At 36.3% G+C, this 12,332-nt stretch overlaps 1 protein-coding gene across 4 annotated transcripts in view; it reads right to left on the minus strand.

The window, feature by feature from the left end:
* Positions 1–12,332, minus strand: part of LOC134542733 (arginyl-tRNA--protein transferase 1) — a 49,377-nt gene that overhangs the window by 33,865 nt on the left and 3,180 nt on the right. For all 4 annotated transcript variants that reach the window (XM_063387229.1, XM_063387230.1, XM_063387227.1 and 1 more), the window contains exons 2-3: positions 3,693–3,819; positions 594–721 (exon numbers count right to left, since the gene is read on the minus strand). In XM_063387229.1, the coding sequence (XP_063243299.1) occupies positions 594–721; positions 3,693–3,819 (255 nt within the window). The remainder of the gene's footprint in view (positions 1–593; positions 722–3,692; positions 3,820–12,332) is intronic.

Below are 12,332 nucleotides of genomic sequence, written 5' to 3' on the forward strand. Positions count from 1 at the left end.
ATTATTTTAGAAATTATAAACGTGTTATCTAATCAGTTATTCCCTCACCCTTAGGAGACATAAATTTTCGCAAAAAATGACTTTCACTCTCTCCCAATTGGGTTGGTCTGCTATACAACGCAACAAAATAGAGCGTCCTACTCCATTACGGCAGTACATTTACCTACCACACATTGCAAAAGGTTTAAAACATTTTCAAACACTTGGAAATCTTTGATTTTATCCACTTCAAGACAAAAACTCATCAAGATATCAGATTTCCCATTCCTTAAATTCGGTACAGAATTAAAATTTTCAACTAAACAATTTCTCTCAAATTCCCCACATCAGGGCTTAAATCCACTACCTCACATTCTCCCAACTCTCCCCCACCCTCAACATGTGCGGCGAATTTCCTCCGCAACACGTCTAAATCCTCCTCTGCACTTCACTCAATGTTCAATTTACTTTAATTTATTTTGATGGTGTTGATGTCGCAAAGGACTGACGCTGCCTCTAGCGGGCCGTGGGGACTATCAATGCCAACTGTAAGTGCACGGAGAACCCCTGTCCAAACACAAACTGCTGCACTCGTGTAAGCGGTGCGTACGCACCCATGCCAGAAGCCCTGCGAGCGGCCCTGCACAGTCCCGCCCGCGTCTCGCCACGGCACAGGAAGGCGTTCATCCTCCTCAGCACCTTCCGCTGGGACCGCGACAGCTGCAGCTCCAGAGCTGCGCATCTGGGAGGCAACAAGCAGGTGGCTGGTCAGAGCTCCCTCTTCGACCAGTCCACAAGTGTACATTTATGTTGCTACCAAGCTACTTTTGGGTTTTCATTTTTGATGTGATAACGTCTTATAAATCGATGAACGTCGGCTGCACGCACGGAAGATCGTCACGTTCCGCCTGAGCCGAGCGTGCAAGAACCGGCCAAAAACTGTGTGAGAAAATCTCCTATGACATCAAACAGGTTAAGGCGGACTTTTTAACTAATTGATCGTGATTATATTTAAACAAATTATTTAAATTAAATTTGCAACAAACTGTAATTAATATTTGAAAATTAAAAAGTATGCAATTTTCAATCAATGTTTTCTTATGACGTTATCACGTAAAATTATCGTCCGTAAATCAACTTTACAGACAATCCCCCTTTTAACTGTTAATAGGTATTTATCCTCGAGATCCCTGAATTATATTGAAAGTGTTAAGTTTTAAACACCAGGTATGTTTCGATAGTGTACAGTTTTAAAATATAGTAGACGTGGCCACGCAGCAATCATGGGTGTTGATGGTTCCCGCCGGCTTCTTGTCCGTTAGACGCTGGCAACGGGAATCTGCATGTTCCAGTCAGCGTTTCAGCCGAGCAAGGGCACGAGAGAGAGAGACAACGCTGAACCGCAGGACAACATGATGGGTGAAGCCAAAGCGGTTATGAAATTATTGAATTAAGGCATTCCAGTACATTAGTACAGTGACCTGGCTTCAGCTGTGTTTGTTACGCCTCTCGGCAATGAAATGTTATATAGAGGTTAATTTGAGATAAGGACTACTAGACTACAACAAAAACTCATTTCATGTTTCTTGGCTGTCAAAATCGTAAAAGGTTTGATAATTTTGAAATTACAGGTAAAATTAATTAATATTTTCTGAAAGAAATTCAAAACATTTCTTGAAGTAGCCAGTGACATTGCAGTTAAACCAAAAAAGTTTCAGTTCTGCAGTAAATTAAATTCTCCTTATTTGTAAAACCCAAAAATGTTAAACATGTAACTTTGGCAGCTAATCATGCAAAAAGTGTGCGCTGTATATATTTTTAATTTCGTGAAAAGTTAAACAATTGTAAAGTCTACAAGTTGATCTGTAATCTTGACCTGAAAAAGGGGGCACCCCCTTAAACGAGCAGAACAAGCAACACTATGTTGACTTGGACAGCCACGTCAAGCTTGAACTGCACACCTGTGGTCCCCACCACGACTATCGAGAGTGGGTCTATCACCCTCAGATCTGTACAGGTACTATACGGGATCAGAGACAGCTTTATCTTGATGAGACACTACAGATGTTTCACTACTTACCCTTAAAAATTATGTTTAAAAATTCCTAACAGTTTCTGAGTAATTCCAGTTTATAGGTTACATTAGGTAGCCTGTACAGAGACTCAATCACCGCCATACTGTTTATCTGATACAGCCATTGCCATGTTGTGCTTTATTAGCATAGCCGAGACTGTTTACCATAAGATATCCCTGATCCCGTTGTCACCCGCCTACTGTTTACTTGATACTAGCTGCAACTATATCCTGTGGATCTCCAAAGATCCTTAAGAATACACCCAAATTAAATTAGGGTGAAAAAACAGCCTTGACCCGGCCGTAACGTACTAACATTAAACAACCCTGTCTTTTATAAAAATAAAAAAAAAGGGGGGTTGTCTGTAAAGTCGGTTTACGGACGATAATTTTACGTGATAACATCATAAGAAAACATTGATAAAAAATCACATACTTTTTAATTTTCAAATATTATTTACAGTTTTTGCAAATTTAATTTACATAATTTGTTTAAATATGATCACGAACAATTAGTTAAAAAGCTCGCCTTAACGTGTTTGATATTATAAAAGATTTTCTCGCACGGTGGTTTGCCGGTATTGCACGCTCGGCTCAGGCGGAACGTGACAATGAGTCATGCTTTTTCGTGCGTGCAGCCGGCGTTCATCAATTTATAACATGTTATCATGTCAAAAAAAATCTTGGCTACACTATATTCTTAAGAAACTCTAGAGAACCACTAGATTAAGTTGCAGCTAGTATGCAGTAAACAGTAGGGCAGTGACAAAAATTAAGCCAGTCCCTCATTAAAAACAGTCTCGGCTACGCTACGTACAATAGCAGCGGTCAAGTCACTGCACAGCATATCTAATGTAACCTAAGTATAAACAGTAATTTCTCAGAAACCATTCGTAATTCTGAAACGCTGTTTTCAGGGTAACTAGAGGAATGTCTAAAGTTATCAAAACACAACATTTAGAATTTTATCAATTTTGTAGGAAAAGCGATGACCCCTTACCTTACCCTGGTTTTACAAAACTTTGGGACAATTGAACTAAACAGCACATCCTTAGATGAACTTGCGTAAGTGTTACCTGTGGTGCATTGCATGGCTATCAGCTGAAAACGACATGCTTCAACTGACTGACACCCGTCTAAAAATTTGTCAAGCGTTAAATCATCTCTACCTTGAAGCAGCTTCTCTTCCCGCCACTAATATGTCATGACACAAAAAACATTCCCACAGGCCAAAATCGCACACACGTGAAAAATTTTTTTAGATCAGTAACAAACTGTTCTATCTGCATTTCTTCTGGCCTCCTTGAAGTCAAAAACGGGAACCGATGATGAAGCAGATTTTTCCGTGGTGAGCAATACTTATCTAATTATGAAATCACAATTTCGAATGACTCCCGTTCTGTTTCAACAAGGTTAAATGAAGAGTAAATCTCAATTTCTTTTGTCACCAACAGCATTAAGTAACAATGCAACTTGTGAATTCTCAGAGTCAAATTTAGCTTTAAACCTTGGAAATACACGTCGTGGCCAGTCTTTCGTCCAAGTGCTCGAGTCGTCCCAGGGACTTCCTTGTGGAGTTCCTATCAGCCGCCAATGCCAGCACAGTCCGGGTCGAGTACTGTAGGGGCGGGAGACTAACCTGATGGTGTACATGGGGCAGCAGGTGCGGTCCAAGGTGGGCTTGTAGCAGTACATGCCACTACGCCGCCAGCCGCGGTCTATCAGGTCCTGGTAGTCCTGCACCGTCATGGTGTGTGCCCACATGCCTGCACGCACACAACACAACACTACACTTCTCCGCTTACCCACACACATGGCCAAAGTCAAGTCTACAAACACATTTCTTTGGAATTATACCATTTATGTTGGTTTTCTTTGTGATTGCAACCCTCGCATTTGTAAAGACAGCAGACAGATGGGGAACTATTACAATCAGACAAAGACCTGCACAAACATCAAGTTTACGCAAGGCATTATTCACTGGTTATTTAGCAATAAATGGACGTGTGTGATTGGAAAAGATCATTGTAGGCCTGTAACAGTAGTATTCAAACTCACTTACAAAATTAAATAAATAAATATATAAATAAAAAGTCTCTTATAGTACCTGTTTGAAAACATTAATTTTTTGACCTGCATACCACATAAGCTGAAAAGTCAATATTCTGACATTTGGTGGAAGTAATATGACCAGGGTATACACAGAAGCATAGAGTGGGAAGATAATATAATAACTGAAGACTCCCCCAGGCACGTGTCTACACAATATGACTGACAGGCCTGTTATTGGTGGTTGCTGACGGTACAGTGACTATGGGTTTTGATTGCTGTTTATAGCTCTTTATAGATTCCCAAAAGCTCAGGAAATCCAGGCCTGAAATGGGTTGATAGCCCACAAATTCACAATTATTTATAATTTTCAGGATAGCTCCTAGATATGTCTAGAACAAATCCTAAAAAGTCACCTAAATTTCTAAGTAATTTTTTTCACTTCTAAAAAACAACCAATTTATTCAGCAGGGATGCCTGTTTGGATGTGTGCTTAGTTTTACCCAATAAAAAAAAATTATAAATGTGCAATAAAATAATTAGTTTGATGTCAAACTGCAAAATTTTCTTTTTTTTGTAATCCTTCCGCCACATTGGGATTTCCAATTGTATTCTCTTTGTCCACAACAAGGAACAGAACTAAGGACAGAGGCGTGAGTGAAGGAGCAGCTTCTCACTTGGCGCTCCTCAAGTGTGTCATTACTGGCTGACGGCTTGACCAGGAGGGCAGCTGCATTTCAACAACTGACACACACGTTAACCATGTTACGAAGATCAAAACATTCAGTGTTTCTTGCATATGTTTGGATATTATGCCATCCCTTTAGTCTTTCTGAAATGAAAATGATATATATTTTGATTAAAAAGAGTTGCTAAAGAATTAAATAAACTTTAGTTGAAATGTTAAACTTCCTGTTGGTTTACCAGAATGTGTGGTGATATTAGAATACAACTCAGTTTTTTTATGGATTTTTCTTAAAATTACGCTGTGAATCATAAGTGAGATAAAAAAAAGGAAAATATCCACTGCCCCCAGATTTGGTAAACCAGAAGAAAAAAAAAACTATTTTGCTACTAAACAGTAGGTTGAAAGGAAAAATGTACAAAATAACATCTGTTTATTAAGATGTAAAGAAACGTACGTGTACATGAAGTATGTAATACCTTTCCTGAACAGGGAGTTACATGAAACCAAAGTTGAAAGAAAGTTTTCCTTTTTAACCTCTATGTGTTGAGGGCAGTCTGAAACTCAACCAAGCAATAATTCACAGTCATGTGTTCATAAAAAAGTGGTATAGGTACCCTAGTAAAGTTTATATTATGTCTACGGATACCCAAAAACGTTAAATGTGTAATCTTCTGACTACTCAGTATCGTCACCCCAGTCAAAGTTGTTGTCAGGTCTAAATGCTTACCACAAAACTTTATTATCAGAAACATTATGTATCACTTGTGAAAGGCATTCAAGATTCTTCCCCTTGATGGGAACACTACTTCAGTAGGCACACAGTATGTTTAATATCTTCAAGTCTACATTTTCTCAAACACACAGAGTGCAACATTTCTAGTCTACTTACCATCAACTTCACCCAGGGTATGTTACAATGTTATCATTAAACAGTTTATACCGATCACGAACATAATGTAACAGTTTTGATAGGTCTTTGATTGTCTTTCTATTGATGGGAAAATTACCTTTATAGGAAGGAACTTATACCAGGACGGATACCACTTCCTGTCTTTCACCATTTGAACATGGGGTACACCAATCCATCAATAAGTCATGACTCATGAGCTTAAGAAGTCAAGCAAGTTTTCCTTCTACAACTCACTTCGAAATACAACTCCGTATCGGCACCGTGCACGCCACTCTGGTGGTGAACTTGGTAACTAACTGCAGGACGGCAGGAGTTGAGACACTGTGCGTCGCCAGTCTTCGGGGGAAATTGTCAAAACTATTAGCTATATGGGTGGTTATAAAAAGTAGAAAGGTAATGCAAATTGCTGTGTAGTTGTGTGCAATAATGCTTACAGAAATGCATTATCAGACATTGTGTTTTATTCATTCCCCAAGTGTAAAACTAAAGAACGGCGAAATTTGTGGATTTAAGCTGGTAGTCCAACACAGACCAAAGTCGCTAGACCTACACTGCTTATAAAGTATGATATGCCAAAGTAAAAAAAGTGTATGCAGGCCTACACTATTGCACAAACTATGTGGAGGTTATTTTACTGGCAAGGATATCAAATATTTTACTTAAATTTGTGCATAGTTGTTGCAGCTGAGATAGTAAAAGAAAGACATATAAAAACAAACTATAAATATTCCAAATATTATGTAAGAAAAGTAATATATTTTCTTACATAAACAAATATATATATACTTATATGTCACATCCCAATATGCATGTTTTATACATTGTCTGTGAACTGGGGATAAATTTTTGCAATCACTATTCAGTCATTTACAGAAATACGTTTTAACAGTGTAGTAAAATTTCATTTTTATACCGAGTTTACAAAATTGCTATTTGAGGCTTTTAGTATCATAATGAGCTCAATCCATGAATGTTCAAAAGTATTTTTATTTTTTGCATAATTTGATAGGTCCTGGTCAATACTATCATGCTAAACAACGATTTAGAACAAATTCAGCTTAATCCGGTAAAAACTGATGTGAAAAACCAGTTTTATTTCGAACCCAGCTGGACCCATGCTTCCACTGAAGGTCACCATGTGCCACCGGCTACGTCAACGTAGAGGAAGATTACTGCGTGTTCGCTTCTGTTTGCAGATGTTGCTTCCGTGATTTGTTCGCTGTTGACTGCTTTCTTTTCTCCGTCATTGTTTGTAAAAAGTGTTTGAGTGGTGCTGAATTAGAAAAATTAATAACCATCTCTAGGAAGAAACAGAATGTTCTAGGAAGAAGGGGAGGAAATTGAAAAAATGGAAGAAAATCGTGCTAAGCTGGAAATGATAGTAATCAATTAAAACTTTGCTTGGTTGATTTGTTTTTCTTCCCATAATCATTTCAATAAAATTGTAGCAGAACTGTCAATGTCTCACTCTATTATTAATGTAGGTATCTACTAACTTGTAGGCAATGCAAACTCATTTCCCAGCAGTACAATATATCACTTTTACGATGGTTAATTTTTTCTTTATATGCTCCAGCCCTTGATTACCACCCAATAATAAAAAATGCCTATGCCTGTTACAACATCAGATCTCATGACATAATGAAGTTTCACAGTACATTTTACTCCAAATAAAACGAAAACTGACCAAGAAAATTTCATCTTGAGATTCACCCTTGTCAAACAAATAAAATGAAGTCTTTTGTGACAAACAAACATGGGTACATACAATGTTTCTCTTACTGCTATTTTATGGTAAAAGGCAGAAAGAGAATCAGAATTTGCCAGAAAGCTTTCTTCAAAATGCTGTTAATTTCCCAATGTTTTTGATGAAAATAAAAAGTTGAAAATAACACTTTTTTCAAATGCATCATATAATTTAAAAAAAAAGTAAAATAAAACAAATCCGGCAATGAAGTATAGGCATCTAGTTCAGGCTCTTCAATCATACCAGATTGTCCAATGAAAGCATTATGTTCAGTATCTGATATAAATCCCTCCATCCATCTTGAAAGTCTTCCCTTCTCGTGTGATGGTGTGATGTTCCCCTGGATCTAACACTGCCTTGTTTTCCAACATCACAAGTAACAGAAACAGCTTTGATGTACATATGTTTACTAATTTTAAATGACACACATTAATATTATTATTATATATATAATTATAATATAATATTATTGTGTGTCATATAAAATAAGTAAACAGAAATAATTAAAATATATGGTTCAAAATAAAATTGTTATATTTATTACTACCTAACCAGAATCACTAGATGCTTCACTGGCTTGACAAACAGGCTCATCCTCACTGTTCTCCAGATTATTATCACTCACAAACATCAAAACCTCAAAAAGCACACGCGAACAAGCGAAAACTGTTGTCCGAACGAACCAAAAGTCCCACGCAAACAAACCAAAACTACAGTGCAAACGAAGGAAACAGCCGTACGAACGTAAAAATAAAGCAGTTTTTTGTAGCATACACCTGCCTGCCTTTTCAACAATCTAGTGGCTAAAATATGTACTGCTACGGATTACTCAAACACTAGCTCATTCTATGGAGCGAAAGACTAACCAAAAACGAAGTGCAGTAGTGCCATATAGATAGAGACATGTAAACTAGGAAATAGGACTAATAAGTGCCGATAGAATAAAGCTATGAGGCACACGTCCATTCACAAACTATAATATTTATTAATAAACAACAGTCTGTAAACCTATAAACAGTAATGTAAAGCACTACCTCTTTGGAACTGTGTAGCTATGTATTTACTTTTGGTGTCATGTTTTGCAATTTTTTTTGTGTCTGTATTATAACAGATAAAGCTGTTCATTGATGTTATTAAAATTGCAGTAATTTGTAAGTTAGAGATGATATTGTGGTAGCTGTACTATGGAAAACCTTTTTAGCCTCAAGTTCAGTTAAGCAATCAGATTGGTTGTCCACTTGCTTGCCACAATATTCAAATGGTATATTAAATCATGTTATTGGCTGGAACTGTTTTAAAATCATGTGATAGTGACCAAGGAGGCAGAGATTAAAAAAAGGGCTCTTCTACTAGTATGGATGAAAGATGGATATAATTTGGCCTTGGCACTTTTAATGGCATAACTGATATTCTGAGCATACATTCGAGTTGAATATGATTCAAGTTTAAAGACAAAAAACCTGAAAGTATTTTTGATATTTAGCCTGTGCGACCTAAGTGTTACTCCGAAGACATTCAATAACATAAAAATCAGTGGTTGATTTTGTAAATGGCCATAGCCATTTTAGTATCTTCTGGGTGAGTTTAACTGTTCACCCATAACTATAACTATTTTTGACTGCTTGAAACTAGATTGATTAATCAGCAAGCTTTGATTGGCAATTTAGTCTGCAATAGTTAACAGCTAAATCCAGAGGTATTTAACTGTGATTAAGAGACCTCGGTCTCTAACCAAATGGGCATTACATTTTCATAATTATTTTTGCTTGAACCTAGAGAATTAAAACCTAATATCAAGCACCTAACATTATTTAAATTGATTCATGAAAAATTTTAACCAACCTCTGAACTTTTGAAATACAGAGCACCAGCATAATTTCTTCGTTAGTGAATCATTATTGATTATATTAACATAGAAATTATTGTTTTCTAAATAACTATAATATATAATATTATTTTTAATACTTGTAATTCTATTTAAGATAACATGGTACTAAAATACATTGTGCACGTTTATTTTTTTATGGGATATTAAAGGTTCTCTAACTTTACTTGTAGATAAAACTCAAACATGCAATCTTTACAGCAGTATAATACCCTACAGAGGGTTTATATGTAAAAATTTCATATTTTTAAACTTTGTTCCAACAAAAAAAAAAGTGTCAAACTTGTTGTTTTCTTTTTTAATCTTCCGATTTGGAAAGCCCATAACTCTTAAAAGAAGCAAATTTCAGGGTAAATTTTTTTTTGTAAATACAGTGCATTAAGATAGCTACACATTCCTACAAAGGTAATACATACAAAGATAATATGAAGAACAGATTTATTTTGGGATGATATTCCTTCAAAAATTGAAAATTTGTAATTTTTGAAGATAAAATTTAAGGTTACTTTTTGGTATTTGATTACGGTTTTCCTTAAATGAGTATTAGCGATAATAAAGGCTGCATCTTCCTGAATAAACTGGTTTTTGTTTCTTCAACCTCGAGTTCCCCTGTTTCGAGTAACTAAAGATAACGTAAACCATTACAAATGTAAAAATCAGCACGTTTTGTCAAACAAAAATGCCATCGAAATTCAGAATAAAATAAAATTTTTAAATTAGTCTTTTTTAAACTCTCTAATCACGTAGGATTCAACAGCCAAAAATATTTGATTAGCTATAAAATGGCCAAGCAACCACCTTTGAATAACTTAACATGGAATGACCCGTTGTAAAAGAAAACAGAATATGGTAAAAACTATAAAGTTGTGCCCAATATTTGGATGTTTAATACTGAATTTATAAAGTTAATAATACAAAATAGCCTATCATCAAATAACACCATACTATTGATATACTAATTACTATATTTCTCACACTAACAACATAGGTACCTAGGTACTATAGTCCAAAGTCTATTTTGATAGATATTAAGAGACACTATTCACTAATTTTATGCAGTAAAAAAAGTTGTTCACACAACTGCCAGTTTTGAAACAAAAAATCGGATGGAGTTGGGGAAAGACATCGCTTCGTAAAATTTTAAAAGAAATGGGTTTTGTGTGGAGAATGCTTCTTCTCGAAAGATCTGACATTGTTGATTGGCTATCGCGGTATCTGACTCAGATGAAACAGTGCAGGGAGGCTGGGAAGAAGATATTTTACGTGGATCAATCCTGGGTTGACACTAATCTAACCTTTCAGAAATGTTGGCAAACGAAAGGTGATGTTGAATGTGTAATGGCAACAGGAAATGCAGCGCACAGAGTCTCTCTCGTTCATAAAGCAGGCACAACAGGAGACTACCACGGCCAGATGAACTCTGGAAACTTTGAAAAATGGATGACGGGAAAAGTGATTCCAAATTTGCCACGCGCTTCATTCTTGGTTATGGATAATGCTCCATACCATTGCAAGCAGGAAGACAAACCGCCATCCAAGTACGAAAGTAAATGTGCATTGATAGCCTGGTTGCAGAGAAAAGGTATAGAATGTGAGAATAAAATGCGGAAAACAACACTTACCGAACTTGTTGAAAAACATAGAAAGAAAAATGTTTCAGAGTAGACAGGTTAGTTGAGCTACATGGTCATCATGTAATTCGTCTGCCTCCCTATAATTGTGAATTAAATGCTATTGAGCTTGTGTGGGCCAAAATGAAGCATTTAATTTGTGAGAACAATATTTCTGGTGAACTTTAGTTGCAAGCGTTGCAGTCACAAACCACCAAGGCCTTAGATTCCATCACAAGTACCGACTGGGAAGGTTACCTACTGTCAACACGTGGTCAGTAAAGAGGACGAGTATTGGAAAAAGGACTGGGTCATGGAGGATGTATTGGAAGGGCTTATAATAAATGTGTGTAATGACAGCGATGACAGTGCATCTGAACATAGTGACGCAACTACTGACAGTAGTGATGAATCTGTTCTCGCTGTCCCATTGTGACATTCATACATGCTGCTATGCAACACTGTTTATTTCAGATTCTCTAAACTGCCAAAATTCATACTTTGATGTTTGAGAGAGTTCTATTAATCTAAATACAAATGTTTTAAAACTTATTTATCAAAGAATTTTTTTTCCAGAGTACTTCGGCTTTGTTTGCTAGGATATGCTGTACGTAACTATTATATTATGTTACTAATGTGTTATGACTGTGTTATTTTTTCTGTTTTGTTGCCAAACATTGTTACTATAATCGTGTTTTTAATGTTAACATTCATCTTAACTTAATCTCTACCGGCTACTAAATGGTGATATAATAGCATTCATTCGTGTTATTTTCTACGTCAAAGTACTGAAGGTTTTGTCAGTAGAATTACATGTGAAAAGAATGTACGTTTATCTGTGGGTCAATGTTTTATATAATACACGAGGATGGTTTGTTAGAAATATGGTTTTCGGCCCCCTCGAAATGACTAAAATGGTTCTTTTAGAGTGCTGTTATGGAAAAATACCAACCCGAGTGCATAAAAGTGGTAAGGTTCTTGACGTCAATTTGATCGTCTTCCCGTTTCAGCCAAACCAAATGGAAAAGAAAGCATCAGCGAGGGAGTTACCTGCAAGTCTTAATTGTTTCCTACAGCAACCCACAATTACAAATTTAATTCCTAACTTTAAAGTATTGTGTAGCTATGTTTAACTATGTTTAACTAAGCTGCCCAGTCGAGCATATAGTGCACTACCTCTAACTAATAAATTACCATAAAGTAATTATTATCGCATCTTTGTATCATTAAGATCTGCGCTGTGTTGCACTGTACGTGAGATTGTTCTCGACCAATGTTTTCGGAACGGCATGGAGACATCCAGGCCGTTGCTAACTGCGGAGCAGGCAAGTTTAGGGCCTATGTTTATAGATTTTATATGGAATTATATATGTTGTGTTGTCTATATTAA

The sequence above is a fragment of the Bacillus rossius genome (assembly GCF_032445375.1).
Source record: "Bacillus rossius redtenbacheri isolate Brsri chromosome 9 unlocalized genomic scaffold, Brsri_v3 Brsri_v3_scf9_1, whole genome shotgun sequence".
In the NCBI taxonomy this organism is placed as follows: domain Eukaryota; kingdom Metazoa; phylum Arthropoda; class Insecta; order Phasmatodea; family Bacillidae; genus Bacillus; species Bacillus rossius.